This window comes from Perognathus longimembris, chromosome 20 (assembly GCF_023159225.1).
Source record: "Perognathus longimembris pacificus isolate PPM17 chromosome 20, ASM2315922v1, whole genome shotgun sequence".
In the NCBI taxonomy this organism is placed as follows: Eukaryota; Metazoa; Chordata; class Mammalia; order Rodentia; family Heteromyidae; genus Perognathus; species Perognathus longimembris.
The window spans coordinates 22,371,975-22,395,136 of record NC_063180.1 but is presented as its reverse complement, the minus strand read 5'-3'; the positions used below and the strand labels follow the sequence as shown (position 1 = coordinate 22,395,136).

The 23,162-nt window shown below is 44.0% G+C and overlaps 1 protein-coding gene across 2 annotated transcripts; it reads left to right on the top strand.

Moving 5' to 3' along the window:
* On the top strand, window positions 1-23,162 carry LOC125368434 (sulfotransferase 2A1-like). Of its 2 annotated transcripts, none has more exons than XM_048369402.1 (7): window positions 1-136; window positions 1,329-1,540; window positions 2,177-2,303; window positions 3,359-3,453; window positions 4,144-4,321; window positions 5,374-5,487; window positions 23,102-23,162. In XM_048369402.1, the coding sequence occupies exons 1-6, from the start codon at window positions 1-3 to the stop codon at window positions 5,484-5,486; spliced, it is 861 nt and encodes a 286-aa protein (XP_048225359.1). In that variant the 3' UTR covers window position 5,487; window positions 23,102-23,162. The 2 variants fall into 2 exon arrangements, with proteins under 2 accessions (XP_048225359.1, XP_048225360.1); XM_048369403.1 differs by lacking the exon at window positions 23,102-23,162 and adding an exon at window positions 5,986-6,072 and having other exon boundaries at window positions 5,374-5,488.

Here is a 23,162-nt window from a genome sequence, read left to right as displayed (position 1 = left end):
ATGGCAGAGGGCTTTCTGTGGTATGCAGGCATTCCTTTCCCAACCAAGTTTTGCAAAACTGAAGACATCAGAGCAGCCCATGAGCAGTTTGTGGTGAAGGACAAGGATATCATCACAGTGACCTACCCCAGATCAGGTGAGCAGACAGGGGCATGGCTATGGGGGAATGGCCAGGTCTGTGGCCCCACTCCCTCCAGCCTCCCCCATGGAGATAGTCGTTGCACCTGTCTTTCTTTCCCTTCAGAAAAGAGGATCTCCCCAGCCCTTACCATATGGATTCCTAGTGCACTGTGAGGTGAAGGCATTGGAGAAACACAGAAGCATTGGGCCTAAGGCAGGAATGGGGATTTTGATTGCCTGTGGGGAAGGGGGTGAGTGACAGATGGTGAATGCTGAAGAACTCATAGAAGAATCACATGCAGATTCACGGTTTTGTAATTTCATGCTTTAGAGTTGATATATATCAGCGTTTCATTTATATACCTCAGGCAGTAAGTGCATTTCCTTTCATGTAGTGTCTTCTGTTCCCTATTTCGCTCCCCTCCCCTCCCTCTCACGTCCACCCACAAGTTGCCTACTCCCTTTCATCAATGCCCACTGCCCTCCACTGCTGCACTTTTTTTTTTTTTTTTTGGCCAGTCCTGGGCCTTGGACTCAGGGCCTGAGCACTGTCCCTGGCTTCTTCCCGCTCAAGGCTAGCACTCTGCCACTTGAGCCACAGCGCTGCTTCTGGCCGTTTTCTGTATATGTGGTGCTGGGGAATCGAACCTAGGGCCTCGTGTATCCGAGGCAGGCACTCTTGCCACTAGGCTATATCCCCAGCCCACTGCTGCACTTTTTCATCCTCTTTCCTCTGATTCTGGGCCCTTTCCACCCTACAACTCATGTGCATATGCTTATACTTTATATGAAGTTAAGAATACAGAGTCATCAGAAAAAGAAAACCAAATCAAGAAAAAAGTCCTAAGTTTACCTATCTATGCAGTTCATTTTAGTATATGTATTATTTTACATAAACATGAAGAGGTGCTTGGGTATTGAACCTTTGTGATTCTCTCCCGAGGCTATCCTCTTTTGGTCTCACTGATTGTGAGTATCTACAATTCTATGTAATTTGTCATATCCTAGTGTCGTTTAGATCTATCTTCCACATGTCATAAGAACATGTTCTGTTTGTCATTCTAATCATGGCTTACCTGACTTTACTTGATTTGTTCTAGTTCTATCCATTTCCCTGGGAATGACATATTAGTGAGGTTCCATCACATTTTTGTTTTTATTATACAATTCAGATAGAAATGAGTGATCTTCTTTCCTTCTGTCTCCAGGAACCAACTGGATGATTGAGATTCTGTGTCTTATTCTCAGCAAGGGGGATCCGGAGTGGATCCGCTCTGTGCCCATGTGGGAAAGATGCCTGTCGATTGAATCTGAACTAGGATCCAAAATCATAAGAGACATGAAGGAGGGCCCCCGCCTGCTCACCTCCCACCTTCCCTTCCAACTCTTCCCCAAGTCTTTCCTCACTTCCAAGGCTAAGGTAAGGGAGATCTGAAGGTTATAGTTAAAAGCCAGCTGGGCAAGAAAGGTCACAAGTTTCTTATCCCCCAGCAACCACCAAAGGACTGGAATTTGAATGTGGCTCAAAGTGGCAGAGTCCTAGCCTTCAACAAAACAAAATCAGGGACTGTGCCCACACATGGAGTTCAATCCCAATTACTGACAAAATAAAATAAAATCAAAGGTGAAGAAATAAGTCAGATAACAGTGGCTCACCCCTGTCACCATAGTTACTTAAGAGGTTGATGTCTAAAGAGCATAGTTCAAAGGCAACCTGGGCAGAATTGTCTGAGAGACTCCACTGAACAAATATCACACTGGAAGTGGAGCTGGGAATCAAGGGGGTCCAGCACTATCTTTGAGAAAAAAAAGCTCATGGATGTTCCCAGGCCATGAGTTCAAGGTCTGGGACTGCTACACACACACACACACACACACACACACGCACACACACACACACACACACACACAACTAGTGTTCTAAGTAAGACATTGACTAGATTGTTGATCTTTCCATATATTTCCCATTGTGTAGGACTTGGCTGAAGAGAAATCAAGGCCTAATATGTGGGAAAGATGATAGTGATTTTTGTTTTTGCTGCTTTGTTCCTTTAAGGTGATCTATGTCCTCAGGAATCCAAAGGATGTCCTTGTGTCCAGATATTATTTCATTTGCCAATCAAAGTTCATGAAGAATCCAGAGTCACTGCAGCAGTATGATGAATGGTTCATCCAAGGCAATGGTGAGTGGGTTGTGAAGTAAGGTGCATGTAAACACTGTGTGTGTGTGTGTGTGTGTGTGCGCGCGCGCTAGTCCTGGGGCTTGAACATTGGGCCTTGACACTTTCCCTTACTTTTCACTCAAGGTTTTGGCTCTAACACATTAGCCACACCACTGCCTCCATCTTTTGTGGGATTAATTAGAGATAAGAGTGTCAGGGTACTTCTCTTTCTCAGGTGGCTTTGAATCATGACCCCCCCATTACAGCCTCCTGAGCAGCCTGAATGGCAGGAATGAACAACTGATGCCCATATATATATATCTTAAATATATGTGACATATAAAACATATCATATATATTATACCACATATATATACCATATATAGCATATATGCTATATATAATATACTATATAACATGGTACATGGTATATTTAATACATATAAGAATATGCAAATATGTAACATATAAATGTATCTTTTATATAACAAGCAGTATATAATATATGATAGAGTGTATCTAATATAGAGGATATAATCTATAGAATTTATTATATATCATATACATTCATAATTATGAGATATATTATTTGCACATAAATATCAATTCAAATATATATGAAATATATTACATATAAACATAGGAAATACATATAATCCATATATATATATATATATACATACATCTGTATATTGCCGGTATAGGGGCTTGATCACAGGGCCTAGACACTATCTCTGAGCTTCTGTTGCTCGAGGTGAGCCATGTAACACTGGAGCCACAAATACTTCTGGCATTTTTGACTACTTCACTGGAGATAAGAGTCTCATGGAATTTCATGCATGGGCTGGCTTTGGACCCAGATCCTCAGATCTCACCCTCCTAAGGATCTGGGAATACAGGCCCTAATGACTGTCACTTGGCTTAAATGTGATCATTTAACCTGTGAATATGCACAAGAGTTTTATCACTTATGCCTGGAGGAAGCTGATGGGGACAAGGGGAAATGGGTGGAGAATGGGGTCCACAGTTGGACATCCAGGAGTGGATTATTTATCCCTTGTCTCCTCACCCTGCAGTGGCATATGGATCTTGGTTTGCACACGTCCTGGGCTGGATGTCTATGCGAGAGAGCAAGAGCGTGCTGGTGCTCAGTTACGAGGCCCTCAAGAAGGTAACCATCCATTTTCCACGTACCCCACTGCACCACTGTCCCAACCATGGCTAACATCCATTCTCATAGACCTCACTCCACCTGTCATATCTCACAATCCTAGACATTCAGAAGGCTGAGATCCTAACACCCAAGTTCAAATCCAGCCGGGGCAGAAAAGCCCATAAGACTCTTCTCTCCAATTAACCTCCAAAGAGCCACAGTGGAACTCAAGTGAAAGAGTGCTAGACTTGAGCACAATGGCTTAGAGAAAGTACCCAACACAACTGACACACTCACTCACACCCACACAGGCATACAAAGACTTTAAAGAAATCTGCCTTGTTCAGAAATCACCTGTGCATCACTGTGGTACCTGTTGTATTGATCAACCTTGTAATAATGCCAAATTATCACTTGAGAATTGTCCAAAACCTTTTCTCTAGGTCTGGTAATCCTCCAGGCTCTGTGCTCTGGTTGTGGTTCCACTACCCCAAAAATGACACCTAGGTGCTCAGTACTTGGATAAAATCCTTCCAGTCCTCTTTCCTTTTTCCCTCTATCCCTTCCCACTCCCTGCATCCAGCTCAGCCTCTGTCACAGGAGTCTGTCAATGTTCTTGGCTGCCTGTCCCTTCTTGTGCTGCCTCCACTACTCCCTCCTTATGAGAGCCACTGTGTGTTCTCCTTCTACAGCTTTTCCTTCTTGCAGGACACGAGGAGCACTGTGGAGAAGATCTGTCAGTTCCTGGGGAAGAAGCTGGAGCCTGAAGAGCTGGACTTGGTGGTGGAGAACAGCTCCTTCCAGGCCATGAAGGAAAACAAGATGTCCAATTATAGCTCAATGGATAGGAATTACATTTCTGCCAACGTTGAAATGATAAGGAAAGGTAGAGATTGTTGTGCTCTCAAGATCTGTCAGAGACCAGGAAGGGAAATCTAGACAGATCCTTACCTCATGAATACAGCTTTATGATTTTTCTTCCTGTCAGTTGTTGAGCTTGAAATCAGGGTCTGGGCACTTGCCCTGAGCTTTTTCTCTCCTGGTTAGCAATCTACCACTTGAGCCACAGTCTCCAATTGGTTTCTGGTGGATCCTTGGTGATAAGAGTCTCATGGACCTTCCTTTCTGGGGTGGCTTTCAACCTTCATCTTCAGATCTCAGCACCTTAAGTAGTTATATTCATTTGTTTGTTGCATTTTATACTGACTGAGGCTGTAGAGTCCAGGCAGAAAACTATCACCTATATCTGCAGATTTCCCTGTGGTTCCTGTGTGACTTGAAGGTTTCAGGATTGCATTGAAATCCCATCTGTATGCAAAGCCTCTTTTTCCTAGTTTGGGTATCCTCATCATGGCCCTGCCATGTTTTTGTTTTTATTTTACCCTATTCAACTTTACTTCTTTCTGCTATCTGGGTTCTTCATTGCCTGTTAACGTATGTCCTTGACCCAGATCCCTGGTATTCTGCCTTCAGTTTGATACCCTCTGTCAATGGATTACCTCAGAGTTTTAGGGCTGAACAACCACCAAATTCATCATTGAATTCACTGAAATTCTGGTAAAGTTCTTTTCTGGTCTGGTGTTTGTTGCTCCTATCTGAAACCCTTTCACTCAGGAATTTGTGATCTGAAGATCAAGGTCCAAAACCACCCTATGAAGGAAAAGCCTGTGAGACTCTTGTATCTCTAATATTAACCAGTGAAACACCAGAAGTGAAGCTGTGACTCAAGTGGCAGAGCACCAGTCCAGGTCAGCTCATTGCACACACACACACACATACACTTAAATGCACAAGCACACATGTGCACACACACCTCTAGATCATTCCTCCCTCTAAGCTTCAATGTCCAATGCAGATGCATGGCTTGGCCAGCACATGGAGACAGCTCCCTGAGCCTTCCTGCCCTGGCTGATCTCTCTGTTTCTCCATGACCTCCAGGCATGGTGGGGGACTGGAAGAACCACCTCACTGTAGCCCAGGCTGAAGCCTTCGACAAAATATTTCAGGAGAAGATGGCAGGATTTCCTCCGGAGCTGCTTCCATGTGACTAAGGTACAGACTTAACCTCTATGTCTGTGGGGACAAAGGCTGGTGCCGCCTGAGGTCAGGGCATATCTGTCAGGTGATTCCGATGGTTAGAATGTTCATGGGGTACATTTGATCCCTTGCCTGATAAGAATCTCTGTGGCATCATTCTTCCATTTATAGCATACCAGATATTAACAAATCTTACAAATGCACATGTCAGTGCTCATGCTTAACATGGTAGCTCCTCAGAATGCTGAAATCCAAGGATCCATGTTCACAGCCAAGAAAGACAGGAGAGTCAGTGAGACTTATCTCCAATGAATCATCAGAACAGCTGGAAGTAGAATTGTGGCTCATGTAATAGACTGCCAGCTTTGAGCCAACAAAGCTAAGTACTGCACCTATTTCCTGAGTGTAAGTCCTAGAACACACACACACACACACACACACACACACACACACACACACTATCCCAGTGATGACTGATGTTACAGGAAGTGCTTGGTGTTTCTCCACTATGTCCCCAGGTCAGCACAAAGAAAGGAAGCCTGAGAAAGTCTTTCTGCCCCCAGGAACCTGAGGAGACATGGAGATTCATAACATGGAAGACCGTGGCTGGAGCAGAGAGAAATCCTGTGTGAAACACGCGAAATCAAAAGTAAAATCCATCAAGGGCTCTTGACATTGATTTTTGGGTGATTTTGGTGGGCTGAACCTAGGAACTTGAGGTACAAGACTCGCCTCTCTCTATGCTACTTTGGTGCTATTAACAGCTATTGTTAAAATTAAGTATTTGTAAATTTTTAAATAAATTAATAAATTTGGTCTCCAGCTTATTTCCTCTTTTAGTTCATGTTCCGTGCCATGAACCAAAAATCAGGTGAGCACAGATCACCCTTTGAGTGATTTCACTTGCCTAACACAAAAAACCCTGATGACAATCACATTGTGTGTATGTGGTTTTGTTTTGTTTTGTTTTTGTCAGTCCTGCACTTGAACTCAGGGCCTGAGCACTGTCCCTGGCTTCTTTTTGCTCAAGGCTAGCACTCTGCCACTTGAGCCACAGCGCCACTTCTGGCCTTTTCTATATATGTGGTGCTGAGATATTGAACTCAGGGCTTCATGGGTGATGCATGTGTGTGTATGAGTGTGAGTGTGTTTTAAGCACTGAATTACATTCAAAATGAAGTGAGAAAAGTTAATGATTGGTTTCACCACTCAGCACCAAGAGCCAAGACACAGGGCTCGGCCCTGGTGTGGCAATCTCTACCTGAGGCATGAGGACATGCTTTCCACACTTCTGTAATTACAGCTGGTTAGGAACACTGCTGGGTCTCATATTTTTGCCCCCTATAGGTATAAGCACTTTTCAAACAAGCAGCACACTTGCTAACTTACTCTTTAACACAAGGTTTACATTAGTTACACTTGTAGTCAAAAAGAAAATTGACAGGATTTCTTTTTAAAATTCTTAACCATTTTTCTTAAAGCTTTCAAAAATTTTAATACATCCATAGGAGCAGTTTTACATATGTTCATTATATGACCCATTTTCCCATCAGGTTTTCAATATCCTTCTTTTTTTTTTTTTTTGGCCAGTCCTGGGCCTTGGACTCAGGGTCTGAGCACTGTCCCTGGCTTCTTCCCGCTCAAGGCTAGCACTCTGCCACTTGAGCCACAGCGCCGCTTCTGGCCGTTTTCTGTATATGTGGTGCTGGGGAATTGAACCTAGGGCCTCGTGTATCTGAGGCAGGCACTCTTGCCACTAGGCTATATCCCCAGCCCTTCAATATCCTTCTGTAAGGAAAACGAGACAGGATGAGGAAGGGCCACCTTCCCCATCCCACAGAATGACCATATATACCTCTGGGACTCCTAAGGCCTGGATGCCCCTTTGGTTTCTCTTTTTGTGGAAGGAAATCACACATTTACAGGGTTTTTTTTAACAACTGATACAGAAAGTGGCGCTGTACCTCAAATGGTAGAATACTAGCCTTGAGCAAAAGAGGTCAGGGAGAGCTCACAGGCCCTGAGTTCAAGCACCAGGACCAGAAAAAACTAGTTGCCAAACACAGGACAAACACACACACACACACACACACACACACACACCAAAAACAATAATAGAACAAGCACACAATGGTCACCACTCATTTACACACTAATACTCAACTCAAAATCGTCCTGAACAAGGCTTGAGTCCATTACAAAGGGCCAGTACTGTCTACCACAGCCCTAGGACACTGGAAGGTCATCTTCATCCTGTGTTCCACCAAATCATCCACAAGAGGGAGCGCCAGACAAACTTTCCTCCACAGGTCTCCATGAACAGGTGACTCCTTATGATGGAAAAACCATTTGGAGTGGGGGACTTGGGGCCTCTAGAGCAGCTGGGAGGAGAGAAGGGTCATTCCTAGGGGCCATGGAATGTTCTAAGTGGTAGCTCCCCTAGGAATTAGCTTTGTTGCCAAGACAACCTGAGTTCCAGGTCTTGTCTTCTGGGAATCTCACTGGGACCTACAAAATGTTCTGCTGAAGAGCACCAGGAGAGATCACATTGACAGAGTGCAGTCATTAGAAAGTCTTCAATAGCTGCTTGGGGACTACATCTGGGTTTAGGGACATTCAACCATGCCCCATCCCAACAAGCACAGTACCAAAGCTGACCTTATGAAGCAGAAAACCCACCTCCTTGACTGCTCAGGGGGGTTTCTATTCGTGCAGGCAGAAGCTAAGCATGAAGCTACAGAAGTTAAAACAAGGCTGTAAGCAAGCATGGAACAGGGGCATCATGAACCATTTTCATGATTGTCTCCCTGATTGCTGCCTAGAGACCATAAAGTATTCAATGGAAAAGAGATACATATATCATTAAATGTGGAACCATAAGAAGCTAGTTTCATGGGTCAGGATGCACTTCTTTCTTTAAGACAGAATCACAAAAGTGAAGTAGAGTCACAGAAGCAAATCCCTGATAACAGAGCCACGGTGTTTTGTCCTGAATTTGGTCTCCTCTATCAAAGTAAATTCCTCAGTGATTTTAGGGCTAAACAACACCAAACCCATCATAGAATTCACTCAGATTGTGGTAGAGATCTGGATAGTGCCATGGGCTCACACCTGCAATCCCAGTTCCTCAGGAAGCTGAGATCTAAAGATCACGTACCAATCCAGCACAGGAAGGAAAAGGAAGTGAGCCTCCTAATGTCTAATTCACCAGGAAATGGGTGACAGCAACCTTGAAACTAAGAGCTCAATCCCAACATCTGAGCATGTGCACACGTAAACACACACACACACACACACACACACACACACATCACACAGCACTTTTTCTGTCTGGCCTCCACTGACCATGGCAGGGAAAGGACAGGGAGTAGGGGGCTGGGCCCTTTGTACACGGGGCCTCATCTGATTTCAGCATTTCTCTATAGCCTCCAAGAATCACTGGGAAATGGAAGAACATTTCACTCCATCCCAGAACAACACCATAAAGAAAATATTCCGGGTGAAGATGGCAGTACTTCCTCCAGACCTCTATCCATGGGAGCAAGTCTAGATGTGTCCCTGTGTCTCTGGAGAAGAGACTCGTGCCCTGGAAGTGAGGACATAAATCTGTCATTTGAGTCCATGGTTGAAATTTTCACGGTGCTTATTTGATCACTTGCCTGATACAAATCACCACGGAGGGAATTTGCCAACTACCCTATCTATCTATTAACAGCTCTTACAAAGCCAGGAACCAGTGGCTCATGCATGTCATCCTAGCTACTCAGAAGTTTGAGATCCGAGGACCGAGGTTTGAAGCTCTGTGGTATCCTTTGTTATTGAGGGTTACCTTGATTCCACTGTGATCAGATAAAATACATGGGATAACGTCAATACTCTTGTATTTTCTGAGGTTCTTTGTGTGGACTATGACATGATTTATTTTGGAGTATGTTCCATGGATTGCTGAGAAGAATGTGTATTGGGTCTCTGTAGGGTGAAAAACTGTACAGATCTTTCAGATCCATGTGGGATATGGTGTTACTTAGGTCTTCGGCTCCCTTGCTAATCCTCTGTGTGTTGGGTCTGTCTCTTGGAGAGAGTGGAGTATTAAAGTCTCCCACTATAATTGTGTTTGGGTCTATGTTGTTCTGTAATTCTGTGAGAATTTGTTTGTCATATTTAGGGCCTCTTTTGTTTGGTGAGTATAAATTTATCACCCTGATATCTTGATTCTGGATTTTTTTCCTTCTATTAAAATGTAGTGCTCTTCTTCATCTTTTTGAACTGATTTTAATGAGAAGTCCAGCTTGTCTGAAATCAGGATGGCTACTACTGCCCTTTTGGTAGGTGTGTTTGCTTGGAAGATCTTGCTCTATCCTTTCATCTGGAGACTGTTTTTGTCCCTTGATGTAAGTTGGGTCTCTTGAAGACAACAGATAGCAATTTTTTGTTTACAGATCCACTCTGTCAGTCTGCTCCTCTTTATTGGAGAATTTATACCATTTATATTCAAAGAGATCATGGATAACTGTGTTTTTTTTCCCCCTTCCATTTTCCTGTTAGGCTGTGTTTCCTCTCCCCTCTTTCTTGTTTTTATTGAGCTGCTCTACCTGTTGGGCTCTGGCTAGTGTAGTTTCTTTCTGTTTCTGTGTGGGGGTCCTGTACATTTTCTGTTTGGTGGGGTTTCCGTCTTAGAATTCGCTGTAAGGGTTTTTTTGTTTTGTTTTGTTTTGTTTTTTTTTTTTTCCCCCCACATAAACCTTTAGTTCCTCTTTGCTATGGAAAGATCTGGTTTTTCCCTTGAAGGTGAATTCTAATTTTGCTGGGTATCTAATTCTGGGTTGGCAGTTGTTAGCCTGGAGGACTTGGATTGTGTTCTTCCAGGCTCTTAGTGCGATGTAAGTTTGTGTGGAGAAGTCTGCTGTGACTCTGATCTGTTTTCCATTGTAATATGGTGCTTTCTTCGTTTTGGCTGTGTTCAAAATTTGTACCTTATTGTTTTTTTTTTTTTTTTTCAAATTTTTATTATCAAACTGATGTACAGAGAGGTTACAGTTTCATACATTAGGCATTGGATACATTTCTTGTACTGTTTGTTAACTTGTCCCTCATACCTACCTCGCTCCTCCCCCTTTCCCTTCCCCCCCCAGAGGTGTTCAGTTCACTTACACCAAACAGTTTTGCAAGTATTGCTTTTGTAGTTGTTGGTTTTTTTACCCTGTGTCTCTCAAATTTGGTATTCCCTTTCAATTTCCTGTTTCCAATACCAGTATACACAGTTTCCAATATACTCAGATAAGATTACAGAGATAGTGTAGAGACAACCACAGGAAGGTGATACAAGAACATCATCAATAATAGAAGCTACAGATACACATGGGACGTTGAAAGTAGTTACAACTGTGATATAACAATTGTCTCCATAACAAGGAGTTCATTTCACTTAGCATCATCTTATGTGTTCTTATGTGTTGATTCTTTCTATGGTTTTTTTTGTCTCTAATTGATTTAATTCTGATTTGATTTTAATTATTTGCTTCCGTCTATTGACTTGGGGTCTGAGAGAATGCAGGAAATGGTTTTGATACTTTTGAATTTGTACAGATTTTCTTTGTGCCCCAAGATGTGATCTATTTTGGAGAATGTTCCATGTGCTGCGGAGAAGAATGTGTATTCTGTTGTTGCTGGGTGGAATATTCTGTAGATGTCGGTTAAGTCTAGTTGGTCTATGCAGTTATTAAGATCTGTGGTGTCTTTGTTCAGTTTTTGGCATGTTGATCTGTCCAGAGGTGATAGTGGAGTGTTAAAGTCCCCAACTATCAATGTGTTTGGGTCTATGAGTGTTTTTAGAGTCAGTAGTGTTTGTTTGATGAAGTTGGGTGCTCCTGCATTTGGTATGTAGATATTTAGAATGGTTATATCTTCCTGTAGGAGAGATCCCTTTACTAGTATGTAGTAGCCTTCTTTGTCTCTTATTACCTTTTTCAATTTGAAGTCAATTTTGTCTGATACTAGGATTGCAACTCCAGCCTGCTTATGGGGGCCACTTTCTTGATAGATTTGTTTCCAGCCTTTCACTTTTAGAAGATGTTTACTTTTGCTGGATAGATGTGTCTCTTGGAGGCAGCAGAAAGATAGGTCTTGGTTTTTGATCCAACTTATGAGCCTATGTCGTTTGATTGGAGAATTAAGTCCATTAATGTTGAGAGTTAGGATTGAGAGATGATCGTTTGTTCCTTTCATTATAACTATCTTGTTTAAAGCTGTGTCTTCCCATTTCTTGATCTGATGTTTACTATTTAGGGTTCATTTCTCTGTCTGTATTGGGATCTTGATTATTTTCCCTGTATAGTACATCTTTGAGGATTTTCTGTAAAGCTGGTTTGGTGGAGATATATTGTTTCAGTTTTTTTTTTTGCCAGTCCTGGGGCTTGGACTCAGGGCCTGAGCACTGTCCCTGGCTTCTTTTTTGCTCAAGGCTAGCACTCTGCCACTTGAGCCACAGCGCCACTTCTGGCCATTTTCTGTATATGTGGTGCTGGGGAATCGAACCCAGGGCCTCATGTATATGAGGCAGGCACTCTTGCCACTAGGCCATATCCCCAGCCCTATTGTTTCAGTTTTTCCTTACTGTGGAAGACCTTCGGCTATGAATGAGAGTTTGGCTGGGTACAGAATTCTTGGTTGGGGGGCTGGGGATATGGCCTAATGGCAACAGTGCCTGCCTCGTATAAATGAGGCCCTGGGTTCGATTCCCCAGCACCACATATACAGAAAACGGCCAGAAGTGGCGCTGTGGCTCAAGTGGCAGAGTGCTAGCCTTGAGCAAAAGGAAGCCAGGGACAGTGCTCAGGCCCTGAGTCCAAGCCCCAGGACTGGCCAAAAACAAAACAAAACAAAACAGAATTCTTGGTTGGTAGTTATTTTTATTTAGTGTTTGGTATACTTCATTCCAGGCTCTCCTTGCTTTCATGGTCTCTGCTGAGAAGTCTGGGGTAATTCTGATTGCTTTTCCTTTATATGTGATTGTTTTCTTCTCCCTAACAGCTTTAAGGATTCTTTCCTTGTACTCTACGGATCCTGTTTTGATCACAATGTGTCGGTGGGATGTCCTATTCTGGTCTGGTCGGTTTGGGGTTCTAAATGCTTCTTGTATCTGTATAGGCCTTTCCTTCTGGATATTTGGGAAGTTCTCAGCTAATATTCTGTTAAATAGATTTCCTATCCCATTAACCTCTTTCTCCAAGTTTTCCTCAATACCTATTATCCTTAAATTGGGCTTCCTGATCCTGTCTTGAATCTCCTGTAGCGATCTGTCTTGTTGATTGGACTGTATTTGTATTGATTTTTTTTCTTTCTCCATAGAATCTAAGGAATCTTCAGCTCCTGAAATTCGATCCTCTGCTTCAGTTAGTCGGGACTGTAGGCTAGCTACTTGATTTCGAATCTCTTTTCCTTCTGACTGGGCTTTCCTGATGATTTCCATGTCATTTCTTAGGTCTTGTATGGACTTCTTTACTTCATTAACTTCATTACTTTGGTTTTGAGTGTTGTCTCTCAAATCTTTAAGCTGGGTAGCTATCTTTTCATTTGACTCTTGAAGTTCATTTATCTTTCTATTTGTGCATGCCATGAAATTCTCCATTAATTTTTGCTTTGCCTCCTCACGCTCTAGAATAATTGACTGAAGAGATCCAAACGTTTCATTTATCATGTTTATCAGTAGACTTTGTAGAGCATTTTGGGGGTTCTCTTCTATGTCTTTGATTGACTGCTCTGCTTCCTGCTTGTTTTGAGTGGGGGATAAGACTTCATTGTTTGCCATCTTTCTTGTGTTCCTTCTGCCCATTTGAATTGGGAATGCCAGTCTACCCGCACCTGTGAGCACCGTTTAAGAACCAAAGCAGCCCTTACCAAGCACTGTTGTGTAAATCTTACAAGTTCCCAATTATATACAGATACCTTGTATACCTGTCTATAAAATTAGATTTGGTGTTCCTAAAGAATACAATTTCAATATAACAACCGATCCTGGACCCTGTATTCAGTAGTTACTTATTTACTGTTACAACCCTATATGCAATTCTTGTTTTTATATTAAGTTCTTTTAGGACTGGCTTTCTATATGATCCCCTTTGATTCACTTGGATTAAGCTGGGATACCCTCTATCCAATAACCAGGAGTCAGTGGAACCTGGAGGTCCAGGCAGTAAGTCAGGAGGGTAAGTTGGAGGTAGTAAAGAGAATAGAGTAAAATGCATTGGGGGGGGGGTGATTTTGGTTTAGTTTCAGTAATGTAGAAATGTGGAGAAGAGTAGAATCAGTAGAAAGAACAAGGTTAAAATGATAGACAATGGAGAGTTAGCAGAAAAGAGTGGAGGTGTTATTCATAGGAAAGCAATTTTTAAAGAAAGAGAACGCAAAGAGAGAAATAAAGTAAAAATACTGGAAGACAGATGCACAAAATGGAGAAAAATTATTTAAAAAAGAAAAAAATAAAAAGGAAAAAAAACAACAGAAAAGAAACAACCCAAACAAACAACAAAAAAAACTTGATAAACCGCTAAAAATGGAAAACAAACAAACAAACAAACAAAACCCAATGACGTTTCAGAAGTGAAAAAATTGAAAAGAAAATTTCTTTTAAAAAGTTTAAAAAAATGTTTGAAAAGAAAAAAAAATGGAGTCCTCCTTGTTTGGGTAGTCTTTCCCCAGTCTCTGGTTTCCTTGCAATAGTCTGCAGTCTATTTTCCTGATTGGCTGGTTTGACTTGATTTCAGTTTGCAAGGGGTGGATCTGTTCTGACCCTTCTCCCCCGTTGGTGCAATCCTGGGTCTCTGTGGTTTGCACAGCTTGCAGGTAGGTCGTGGGCATCCTCTGTAGATGGGGACGTGAGCAGTCTCGGGAACTGTGGCTCCTCTGTCTGCTGTGGGGCCTCTGCCTTTGATGCCTGGCTTTGAATAGGGTGTGGACTCAGCAGGGTGGGGTTGAGAGTTGCTTGCCTGGGGGATGCGGCCTCCTTGGCAGAGGTGGCAATGGAATGTAGCTCCGTTTTGGGCTGGGAATTGGGCTTCCTCTGTGATGGGACCATTTAGCTGTCCCAGGAACTATTTGTTCCCCTATCTGGCATTTCCGTGCCACCGGTAGCCGCTCGCCGCTTTCCCTTTAAATTTAGAAATTCCGGTGGGCAGGACGGGGCACCTCTGGCTAAGCCAAGGCCCAGGACACGCCTCCAGCCAGGGCAGGGGGCGTTCTCCTAGGCGGAGCTGGCTCTCACTGGTCGGTCCCTCTTGCCCTTTTCTAAGATGGCTCCTTTGACCTGGCTTTCCCCAGGCCCCCTTTAGTTCCAATCTGGTCTGACCCTATGCCAATGGCAAAGATGGCACTTTGCTCTGGCGGTGGGGCAAGGGCTGCTTTCCAGAAGCTGCTCTGTGGGCGTGAGTGAGAATGTCTTTCGTGGGGTACTCACGCTTTCTTTGCGATTTCAGGTTGTCTGTGCTCAGCCGCCATCTGGAGGATTTCTCCCTGGTCTACGCTGTGTGCTTTAGCTGCGCAGAGTGCAGGTTGCTGTGCCGGGCTCTGTGCTGGCGCCGGCACTGGCGCAGCAGCGGGATGCCGCATGGAGCTCAAATCTGTGTTTTCAGATGAGCAAAGTCGATTTTTACTTTCTGGCCAGAATCCCTGCACTGTTAGAACTTACTCTGGCTGTCTTTCTAGGAGTAAAAGTTTCTATGGGGTGAGAAAACTGCGATGTAGGAGGGAGCTCAGCTAGGGCTCTGCTGCTGCTCCTCTGTCTTCCCGGAAGTCTCTGTACCTTATTCTTGAGATCTGAGGCCTTGATAATTATGTGTCTAGGGGAGGATTTTCTAGGGTCTGATCTGCCAGGTGACCTATATGCTTCTGTTATTTGGGTGAGGTTTTCACTTGTGAGATTTGGCAAGTTCTCAGCAATAATTCTATTGAATATGTGTTGTGTAACTCTCCTCTGGTACTCCTCCCTTTCATCTATTCCGATTATACGCAGATTATATCTCTTCTCCCGCTCCACTATATCCTGGATGAGTCTGCCCTGGAGTTGGACAGTTTCTTGGAGTATGGTAATCTTCTGGTCCTTATCAGCTGAATCATCATCCAAAAGAGAGAGTAGAGATTCAAGATGATGAATTCTTTGTGATGTGGCTTTGAGTGTGGTTTGCAGTGAGGTGAGTGAGCTCTTTATGGTTGCCAGATCAGCTCTCATTGTGGTAATTTCTTCTTTTAATGAGTTGTGTTTTGAATTGATTTTTTTTCATGCTTTTTGTTTCTCAGGATGTTAAGTTCTTCTTTAACAGAGAAGTAGACTGAATCTATTTCTGCTTCCATTTCTTTCTTGACTTCCTGAAGGTCCTTTGAGACATCCATGCTGAACTCCTGGAATTATTTTCTGAATTCGATCCTGTGGCTTTCGATCATTTCTGCTATCTTAGCCTCAGTTGTTTTTTTATCCTCCATCTCCTCCTCAGTCGTACTACTTTTTGGAGCTGTGAGTGGGATTGAACTTTCACGAAATTTGTAATATTTCTTTGTGATTTACGCATCTGGAGTTTTTGCACTTTCATGGGCCTGTAGGTGGCGGCCTTGTCTTGGCTTTGTGCTGGTTCCTGCTGGTCCATCAGCAGGGACTTGTTTATATCCTGGCTCCAGGTTTGAGTTCGGCTGTTGAACCTTACTGCCCTATGGGTGAATGTGACCATCTCTGTTTTTGCCAAGGCGGTTACTCTCACTGCAATTTGGGGTGGGTCTTTCTCTGCAGGCCTGTGCTCTGCCGCTGTGTTGTGCTGACCCTGTGGGCCCCTGTCAGGGGTTCGCGGGTCACTGATTCAGCATTGTGTGGAGACTTTTCTCTTCTTTGATTATTTCCCAGCTAGTTGCTGTGGGTCAAGAGAGCTCACCTCTCAGATTGAGTATTGCCGCTGAGTAGTGGCTCGCCCACCTGTGTGGAGTGCTTCTATCAGAGCAGGTGTTTCTGTGGGGGCAGCTTGCCCACTTCTGAGCTCCCACGGGGGCTGGGGGGTTGGCGCATGATCCTCCTGCTGGAGGGCTAGCACGCTGGTCCTCTGGGGGTACGTGTGTGCATTCCTGTGCTTCTTTTGGGGGTACGCTGTCCCGGATTGTTGAAGGGTGCTTGTGCCCTCTTGCGAATCTACTGTGGGGGCAGTATGCATGGTCTCCAGCAGGTTCAAGTGTCTGGGCGTCAGTTGGTGCCCATGGACTCTGCACCTCTGTTGTTGGGGGGGGGGAGGTTGTGCTTGGGCTGAGGTGACCCTGCTGGGCTGGTATTGCTCACCAGCAAGCCTGTGACTGTTGCTCAAAAAGTCCGTGCAGACCAGGGAGTGTCAGGTGGTGTTCAAATGCCTATCAGTCCCTGGGTCCCTGCTGGCGGGGGGGGGGGGGGTGAGGGGGCGCTTGTGTGGACAGATTCAGGCTCCCTAGCTGGAGCTTTGGAGGATGCTGGCCTAAGGTGTTTCCCGGCCACTTTGTTGGGCGCCACTTTGCCTCTGCTAGCTCCGGTGTCCTCCCAGGAGCAGTAGGGTCCTAGAGCCGCCATATATGGGTCTGTTTTGTGCCCTCAGTGCAGGGAGGAAGAGGGAGGGAGCTTTAGTTTCTTTGTCCCCTTGTGATGAGCTCTACATCAGTTTTTGGGTCTCTGCCAGAGCTGATCTCCTGTGGGAGGTGTGGGGGCAATGGGGAACTTACTGGTCCTGGATTGTGTGTGTGTCCCACGCTGCTGTGGGCTTTTCAGGGCTGGGGTTTGGTGGTCAATCATTTGGCGGTGGCAGTCCCAGCTATCCCCATCCGCGGTGCCTGGTTCCCCTGCTGTTTTTTTTTTTTTTTTTTTTTTTTTTGTGGCCAGTCCTGGGCCTTGGACTCAGGGCCTGAGCACTGTCCCTGGCTTCTTCCCGCTCAAGGCTAGCACTCCGCCACTTGAGCCACAGCGCCGCTTCTGGCTGTTTTCTGTATATGTGGTGCTGGGGAATTGAACCTAGGGCCTCGTGTATCCGAGGCAGGCACTCTTGCCACTGGGCTATATCCCCAGCCCCTCCCCTGCTGTTTTTGTCTGGTCCCGGCCATTCGGTCCCATGCTGCCAGAGTCCTGCACCGCCATCTGTCTCAGTCCAGTGTGCACACAGTTGGGGCCAGTGGAGCTCCTGCTGTCTGGTCTCTGCAATCATAGCAGGACTTTTCTGCTGTTGCTTCTGTGGTCCCTGATGGTCTGCAGTCCCGTTTACTGGTGTCGGGCCGCTTTCCCAGCCTGGCCCTGTTCGGGCCGGGATGGGAAAGGTACCCCAGGGATTTTTCCATCTCCGTGCAGGTTATAGGCTTTTCTTTCTTTGTTCTTTTTCATTTCCTGTGTTTCTCTGTTTGTTCTGGTTGTTGGGTGTGCTGGTCTCTTGATGGGACATTGGTTGTTGGAGTTCCCAGTTCACTATTTGGTTGGAGCAGGTTGGGGTGCCTCCCTATTGTGACAGCACCATCTTCTCTCTCTGACTTTATTATTTAGAGGTGATATCATCAGGGTTTCATTTATATACCTCAAGTAATAAGTGCATTTCCTTTCATGTTGTGTCTTCTGTTCCCTGCTTTCCTCCCCTTCCCTCCATTTCATGTCCACCCACAAGTTGCCTACTCCCTTTAATCAATGCCCAGTGCCCTCCACTGCTGTGCTTTTTCATTCTTTTTCCTCTGATTCTGTGCCCTTCCAAACACTCCCACAGATGTGCATGTGAATATACCGCTTATAACGTAAAGAATACAGAGTTATCAGAAATGAAAAATGAAATTTAAAAAGTCTTTGGTTTCTATCTTTTCAGTTCATTTCAGTATATGTATTATTTTACATAAATACAAAGAGGTGCTTGACTATTGCAACTTTGTGATTTCCTCTGGGGGCTATCATCTTTTGGTATAGAAATCTATGTAATTTGTCATATCCCAGTGGCTTTTAGATCTAATTACCACATGTCATAAGAACATATGCTGTTTGTCACTCTAATTGTGGTTTACCTGACCTAACATTATTTGTTCTAGTTCTATCCATTTCCCCGTGAATGACATATGGGTGAACTTTATGTGATATATATTTTACCATCAAGTTTTTTTTATGTAATTCAGATAGAAATGAGTGATCTTCATATTTCCTTCTGTCTCCAGGAACCAACTGGCTGAATGAGATTCTGTGTCTCATTCTCAACAAGGGGGATCCGGAGTGGATCCGTTCTTGCCCATCTGGGAAAGATCCCCATGGATTGAAATGGAATGGGTATGTAGAAGAATTAGAGACATGGAGGGCCCCTGACTGCTCACCTCCCACCTCCCCATCCAACTCTTCCCCAAGTCTTTCTTCACTTTTAAGGCCAAGGTTAGTGATATCTGAAGTTTGTAGTTCAAAGCCAGCTCAGGCAAAAATGGCCACAAGATTCTTATCTCTTAACAACCACCAAAAAAATTAGAATTGGAATGTGGCTCAGAGGGGCAGAGCCCTAGCCATTAACAAAATAAAATCAGAGATAAATAAAATTAGAGATAAGAGTGTCATGACACTTTTCGTTCTGATATGGCTCTGAATCATGACTCCCACATTTCAGCCTCCTGAGCAGCCTGAATGGCGGGAATGAGCCCCTGATGCCCTGATATGACATACATATCCTAAGTACATATATGTGAAATATATTAGACATATACACTATATAATGCGTGTTACACTACATATGTCATATGTAGTATAGGTATACTATATATAATATTGTATGTAATATATAAACATACACAAATATTTATAACTCATATTTTATATAAGTACTGTATTATACACTATATAGTGTATAAAATATATGATATACAATATATCATATCTATTCGATATTTATGTTATTTATATATGCTCAACTATACATGTAATATATATTTTACATAAACATATGAGAATAAGAAATACATTTATAATTCATTTTCATGTATGTATGTATATGACAGGGGCTTGATCACACAGCCTAGGCACTATCTCTGAGCGTCTGTTGCTCAAGGTGAGCCCTCTAACACTTCAGCCACAACAACACTTCTAGAATTTTTGAGTACTTTATTGGAGATTAGAGTCTCAGGGAATTTCCTGCTCGGGCTGTCGTGGAAGCAATATCCTCAGATCTCAGCCTCCTAAAGAGCTAGGATTACAGGCTTGAGCCACCAGCACCTGGCCTGACTGTGATACTTTAACCAGTGAATGTGCACATGATTTTTGTCACTTAGGCCTTGAGGAAGTTGAGGTGGACAAGGAGAAAAGGGTGGAAAACATAGACCCCATTTGGTCATCCAAGAGTGTATTATTTATCCCTTTTCGCCTCATACTGCCACGTGTCACGTGGATCTTTGTTTGCATATGCCCTGGGCTGGATGTCTATGCGAGAGAAGGAGAACGTGCTGGTGCTCAGTTATTAGTCCCTCCAGAAGGGACTCCATTTTCCACGTACTCCACTGCACCACTGCCCCCTAACCCTAGACCTCACTCCACCTGTCATATTTCATAATGCTAGACATTCAGGAGGCTGAGATCTGAAGACTCAGGTTCAAATTCAATCCAGGACAGAAAAGTCCATGAGAGTCTTCTCTCCAATTGACCTCCAAAGAGCCAGAGTGGAACACACTTAGCAGAGACCAAGAATTGAGAACAAAGGCTCAGGGACAACATCCTGACACCGAGTTCAACTACATAATGGACACACTCACCCCCTCACAGACATACAAAGACATTAAATTCTGTCTTGTTCAAAAATTAGTTGTGGGTCACCATGGTACCTGTTGTATTGATCTTCTCCATAATATTGTCAAATTCTCACTTGAGAATTGTCCAAATGCCTTTCTCTACTTCTGGTAAGCCTCCATGCTCTGTGTTCTGGTTGTGTTGCTGCTAACCATCAAATGACATCCAGGTGCTCACCTGTGTAATTAAAACCTTCTGGTCCTCTTTCTTTTCCCTTCCATCCCTTCCTCCCTCCCTGCACCCAGCTCAGCCTCTGACACACCAGTCTGTCATTGCTAGTGGCTGCCTGTCCCTTCTTGTGCTACCTCCACTACTCCCTCCTTCTGAGGGCTGCTCTGTGTTCTCCTTCTGCTGCATTTCCTTCTTACAGGACATGAGGAGCACTGTGAAGAAGATCTTCCAGTTCCTGGGGAAGAATCTGGAGCCCAATGAGCTGGACTTAGTCTTGGAGAACAGCTCCTTCCAGGCCATGAAGGAAAACAAGATGTCTAACTACAGCTTAAGGGACAGCAGTTACTTTCCTGCTAGCATTGAAAAGGCAAGGAGTGGTATTCATTGCCTGCAGACACCAAAAAGGTAAATCTAGACAGAACCTTACCTCATGAATATGGCCTTATGATTTTTCTTCCTGTCTGTTGTTGAGCTTGAAATCGGGGTCTGGGAACTCTCCCTGAGCTTTTACTCTCAAAGTTACGACTCCACCACTTGAGCCACAGCCTTATATTGTTTTTCTTGTTGATCATTGGTTACAAGAGTCTCATGTACCTTCCTTTGTGGGGTGGCTTTGAATCTCCATCTTCTGATGACAGTAGCTTGAGTAGCTATTACTACAGGTGAGAGGTGTCAGCACTAGCCTGACACTTTCAATGTGTTCTTAGTCCTGGAGCTTGAACACGGGCCTAGCCTCTGTTTCTGAGCTTTTTATTTTTAAATTTGTACTCATGGCTGGTGCTCTAGCCCTTCCAACACAACTCCTCCTTTGTATTTTTGTTGCCTCATTATAGATCAGAGTTTCATGAACTTTCCTGCTCAGAGGTAACTTCAAACTTTAATGCTCCAACCTCAGCCATTGGAGTAGCCAGGCTCCCTGTTGTGGGCCACCAGCTCCTGGCAGGCTTTATGTATGCATTAGACACTGTGATTTCTTCATCTCAGAATGGCTTTTTCATTCCATTGCCTATCTTGTCATTGAAAGGTTTCTCCTTTGGCTGCACAGCTCTCAGTTATTTCTACATTCTGCATAATCGCCCTGCATTTCCTGAAGGGCAGGTGAAGATTCTCTCCCAATCCACAATTGATTTTATTTTGTTGTTGCTTTGGGTTTCAGCTTGTCCTTAAGAGACTTTTTAGGTTTTTACAGTTATATTCATGGTTTGGTCTATTTTTTATTGGCTGAGGCTTAGAGTCCAGACAGAAAATTACCACTTATGTCTCTATTATCTCCAGATTTCCCTGCGGTTCCTGTGTGAATTGAAGTTTTCAGGATTGCATTGAAATACCATCTTTATGCTAAGCCTATTTTCCCTAGTTTGGTTATCCTCATCATGGCCCTGTCTTTTTTTGCTTTTATTTTTTTCCTATTCCACATTTATTCTTTCTGCTTTCCTGTTTCTTCATTGCCTGTTCTAATGCACCTCCCAAGTCCCAGAAAGCTGGTATTCTACCTTCAGTGTGATACTCTCTGTCAATGGATTACCTCAGAGTTTTAGCGCTGAACAACCACCAAATTCATCATTGAAATCACTGAAATTCTGATAAAGATCTTTGCTGGCCTGGCGTTTCTTGCTCCTACCTCAAACCCTGTCACTCACGAACTTGTGATCTGAAGACCATGTTTCAAAACCAGCCCAGGCAGGAGAAGTCTGTGAGACTCATATCTCTACTATTGACAAGTAAAACACCAGAAGTGCAGCTGTGACTCAAGTGGCAGAGCACCAGTCCAGGTCAACTCACTGCACACACACACATATACATACATGCACAGCACACACATGCACACACACTTCTATATCATTCCTCCCTCTGTGCTCCAGTGTCCATGCCAGGTGCATGGCTTGGCCAGCACAGGGAGACAGCACGCTGACCATTTCTGCCCTGGCTGAACTCTCTGTTTCTCCATGACCTCCAGGCATGGTGGGGGACTGGAAGAACCACCTCACCGTAGCCCAGGCTGAAGCCTTGGACTAAATATTCCAGGATATGCTGGCAGGATTTCCTCTAGAGCTGCTTCCATGTGACTTAGGTGCAGACTTAACTATGTCTGTGGGGACAAAGACTGGTGCCCCCTAAGGTCAGGGTATATCTGTCACCTGATTGTGATGGTTAGAATTTTCATGGGGTACATTTGATCCCTTGCCTGATAAGAATCTCTGTTTCACCACTCTTCTATTTATAGCATCCCAGATATTAACAAATCTTACAAAGCCAGGAGCCAGTGGCTTATGCTTAGCATGGTAGCTCCTCAGAATGCTGAGATCTAAGGGTCCAAGTTCACAGCCAAGAAAGACAGGAGATTCTGTGAGTTTTTTATCTTCAATAAATTGGCAAAACACATGGAATTTGACCTGTGGCTCAAGTAGTAGACTGCCAGCTTTTTCTAAATAAGCTAAGTATCACACCTATTTCCTGAGATTAAGCCCCGGGACTCTCTCACACTTTTTCCACTTTCTCTCTCACTCTCTCTCTCTTGCTCTCTCTTGCTCTCTCACTCTCTCTGTCACCCCCCCCACACATGCACACACACACACCCTCCATCCCATTGATGAGTGATATCACAGGACATATTTGGTGTTTCTCCACCATGCCCAATGTCAGGACAAGAAAGGAAGCCTGACAAAGTCTTCCTTCCTTCAGGAACTCAGGAGACATGGAGATTCATAACATGGGATATCATCCTGAGATCCTTGAGCAGAGA

Coding starts and splice junctions, on each gene's coding strand:
- LOC125368434 (XM_048369402.1), top strand. CDS start 1: ATGGCAGAGGGCTTTCTGTGGTATGCAGGCATTCCTTTCCCAACCAAG. Junction 1,541..2,176: donor TCCTCACTTCCAAGGCTAAG/GTAAGGGAGATC, acceptor TGTTCCTTTAAG/GTGATCTATGTCCTCAGGAA. Junction 4,322..5,373: donor CGTTGAAATGATAAGGAAAG/GTAGAGATTGTT, acceptor CATGACCTCCAG/GCATGGTGGGGGACTGGAAG.